The 3715-nt window shown below is 31.4% G+C and overlaps 1 protein-coding gene across 2 annotated transcripts in view; it reads left to right on the top strand.

Annotated features, from left to right (window-relative positions):
• The first annotated feature begins 24 nt into the window (after nt 1-24).
• Nucleotides 25-3715, top strand: part of LOC107692419 (protein-tyrosine kinase 2-beta-like) — a 24397-nt gene continuing 20706 nt past the window's right edge. For both annotated transcript variants that reach the window (XM_016491468.1, XM_016491475.1), the window contains exons 1-4: nt 25-82; nt 790-869; nt 2137-2363; nt 2759-2937. In XM_016491468.1, the coding sequence (XP_016346954.1) occupies nt 2184-2363; nt 2759-2937 (359 nt within the window). In that variant the 5' untranslated portion in view covers nt 25-82; nt 790-869; nt 2137-2183. The remainder of the gene's footprint in view (nt 83-789; nt 870-2136; nt 2364-2758; nt 2938-3715) is intronic.

The following is a 3715-nucleotide window of genomic DNA, read 5'->3' as shown; positions in this document are numbered from 1 at the left end:
CTCTTTCAGTTTGGATGCGTGTGAATTAAACAATCACCGGACGAGTGAGAGTGAGAGAAAGCGGCACTGAACATCAGCTCAGGTCTGTGACACATTTACATTTTCTTATTTCAATTACAGATTCTGACCATTTCAAACCATGAAGACACAGTGTAACATTAAAAAGGAAGTTCAGTAGATGCTGATGTGTTGCAAATATCATTAGATGTTTCCATTTTTCATTTGACTTTATTTTAATGGTTGTGTGGGGAGAAAGAGTCAAAAATATGAGGCATGTCTGATCAGGTGATGAGGTTTGTATGGATGTTGTGGGATGATCATTGTTATCATGATTCATGAATATTGAGCTGATGCCATAAAAACATGGTCACAATATTTTGCCATTTGACTACCGTTTTAGTAGTTTAATAGTAAAGCAATGCTCAAGATTAAAACACAATGCATTTCCTTTAAAAAGAAACTTTCAACAACACTTCTGTTTGAAGTATACAACAGTTTTTATCAAAGCATGAATGTTTAACACTTTCACAATTTCCAACACTTTAACATCTCTGAACCTGAAACCATATGACAGGAAACCAAAGTTGTGGTAGATGGTTTTGAGGAGTTTAAGAGACATAAAGTTAAGGTAGTTGATAGTGTAAAAATCAAACATTTTCTAGTAGAAGTCTCCTAGTGAAGCTTAACCAAGCTACATTTCACTTCCTATTTTCGTTGGGATACTAAAAAAGACCATTGCTTGTGCTTGACAACATTTCTGTGAATCTCATCAATATTTTAACCTGTCAGGTTGTCTGTCCTGTGACTCAGAGATCATATGGTAACACAGGAGTAAACTGGTTCACACATCAGAGATGAAGCATGTCCAGGTAGGATGTTGCATTAGCCTCTCGTGTGCTGACATGTTGAAATCTAGTGTGTTTGGTCATGAACGTCATGCGCTTTTTCTACTGCTGTCTGTAATAGGAGAATTTATGTATGAAATGTAACAGAGTGCTATTTTAGAATAGATAAAAGCACTGAATGTTTCGAATAAAACTACATTTAAGCTGTTCTCAAAACTATGGAAGCCCGTTTCCGCCACTGAATTCAAAATAAAAAAGGTAATTCTGACTTTTTTTCTCAGAATTAGAGTTATAAAGTCAGAATTGAGAGATATAAACACAATTTCGATTTATAAAGTCAGAACTGCGAGATATAAACTCACAATTCTGACTTTATATCTCGCAATTCTGACTTTAGAACTCGCAATTGTGAAATTATGTCTCACATTTCTGTGAAAAAAAGTCAGAATTGTGAGATAAAAAGTCGCAATAACCTTTTTTTTATTTACTGACGGAAACGGGCTTCCATGCAAAACAGTTATGCTCACAGTATAATTCTAATAATTTTTTAATAATTATAAAAAATGTTATTGGTCAGCAGGCTCTAATAATAATAATAATTCAATGCAGATGATTATGATTATTATATTTACTTTTACTTGATTTAAGCTGTTTTTAAGACAAACTTACTGTCAGAGTAGTTCTAGGGTTTATATAATTCTAATAATTATTAATTTAATATAATATTTTATTTAATATAATATAAAATAATAATTTATTGTTTTATTTTTTCTTCATACATTTTTTATTTGTTTTAACATCTTCAACAAAACTACATTTAAGCTGTTTTTAAGACAGTTAAGCTTAGTGTCAGATTCTTGTATTTATATAATTTTAATAATAATTCTTTAATTGCTTTAATGCTAAGCATTAATAATAATAATACTAATAATAATTCATCCCACATTATTATTATTATTATTATTAATTTTATGTTAGAGTCTGATGAGCATTAAAATTACTTTTAGCTTTACATCATAACATTTATTTGTTTTAAAAATGTTTACACTCCTATTTTTGAATATTTCCAGGTGTAAATGTAAAAAAGAAAAAAAAAATCCCAGATTCTGTTCTTTGACTTTGATTAACATATATCAGGACATGAAGCTTAAAATAAAAGGATTCATCTCTTAAATTCAAAATTTTTCATGTTCTCATAGTTAATGATTGAGTCACTCATTGATTTCCTTTGGCTGCGTCACGCTCCAGCCTGAACTTGAATGGATTATTTCTCCTCCGTCTCACCACACAGCTGATAGTCAGTTGAGGAGATCCATCTCATGACAGCCTTATGTAGAGATGTCGGGTGAAACCAGTACGTTGTCATGGAAACCGCCTCCTCCCGGTCCACTGATGGTATCCACTGAGAATCAATGCAGGGGGCCGGTGAAAATCCTAAAAGTGTGCTTCATAAGCAACAGCGCCAACCTGGGCAAGAACTTCAAACTGGTCAAATGTGAAAGTTCCTGGAATATCAGGGTGAGAAGATTAACATGCATTTTTACACATTAATCATGAATGCAATATGAAACACGTCATCATGCCAATCATCATAGCTTCCTGTTTTTATAACAAAGGATCACGTTGAGCATTAAGATTTTTTGCATGATTTTTTTTTTCATTTATTTCCTGATGAATGTTAAATAAAATCTAAATGTCATAATGCAAAAAAATATTTTCTTTCATTAGTATGATTCCTTTCATTCCTTTGAAAGACATTCCTTTCATGACAATGATAAATAAAATTAAAATAATGCAAAAAAGCCCTAAACATATAGGCTTAAACATATCATTTCTTCTTTCTTTCTTTTTTGGGGTGAAATAAATCCACAAATGTTTAAATGTTTGATTTGAATGATGATTTCATTCTGCAGAGAATTACTCAGTCCATCCTGGACAGCGGGCGACTCGGTCCCAACATCAAGTTCTCTGAATGCTACGGTCTGCTGCTCAAACACCTCAAATCAGACGAGGTTCACTGGCTGCACCCAAACCTCACCGTAGCAGAAGTGGAGCAGAAATATGAACAGCAGCATGTCGAGGCGGAGTGGAGGTGTGTGTGTGTGTCTCATATGGAAAAAATAAATAAATATATATACTGTATATATATATATATATATATATATATATATATATTGCTAATATTGATTTCAAATTATATTTGCCGAAATATATTTTCATTATGTTTATATTTCATTATGTTTTATATTTTTGGCCATTTCTGTTATATTTTCAATCTAAATATATTTACACTACTGTTTGGAATCTGTAAACTTTTTGAAAGAAGTATTTTCTGCTCACCAGGGCTGTGTTTATTGGATAAAAAAACAGTACAGTAAATTCTAATATGCTGATTTGCTGCTCAAGGAACATTTATTATTATTATTATCAGTGTTAAAAACAGTTGTGCTGCTTAATATAGTTGAGGAAACTGGATTCTAAGTTAGTAATAGTGTATATCGTCCAAATATATTTAAAAAATACATTTTGCATTTACCCCAAATTAATTTTAACACTGGTAATGCATTTTCTTGCCACTTCAAATACATTTTGTAATATATTTTGGCATAAATAAAATATATTTAGATATAAATAAAATAATTTACTACAAAAATTAAAATTCTGTTATCATTTACTTACCCTCAAGTTTTTCCAAACCTGTATGAGTTTCTTTCTTTTGTTGAGCTCAAAAGATGATACTAGTAAAACCCAGAAACTAGTTTGCCCAGAATAAATATTTTGTCGTATGTGTGTTTGTTTATGGGTTTTGCTAACCATAGTGAGGACGAGATTTCTCTAACAATCCTCTCTCTCTCTCTCTTTCTATCTAT

This window comes from Sinocyclocheilus anshuiensis, unplaced genomic scaffold (assembly GCF_001515605.1).
Source record: "Sinocyclocheilus anshuiensis isolate Anshui unplaced genomic scaffold, SAMN03320099.WGS_v1.1 scaffold261, whole genome shotgun sequence".
NCBI classification, from domain to species: Eukaryota; Metazoa; Chordata; class Actinopteri; order Cypriniformes; family Cyprinidae; genus Sinocyclocheilus; species Sinocyclocheilus anshuiensis.
This window is presented reverse-complemented; position numbering and strand designations above follow the sequence as displayed.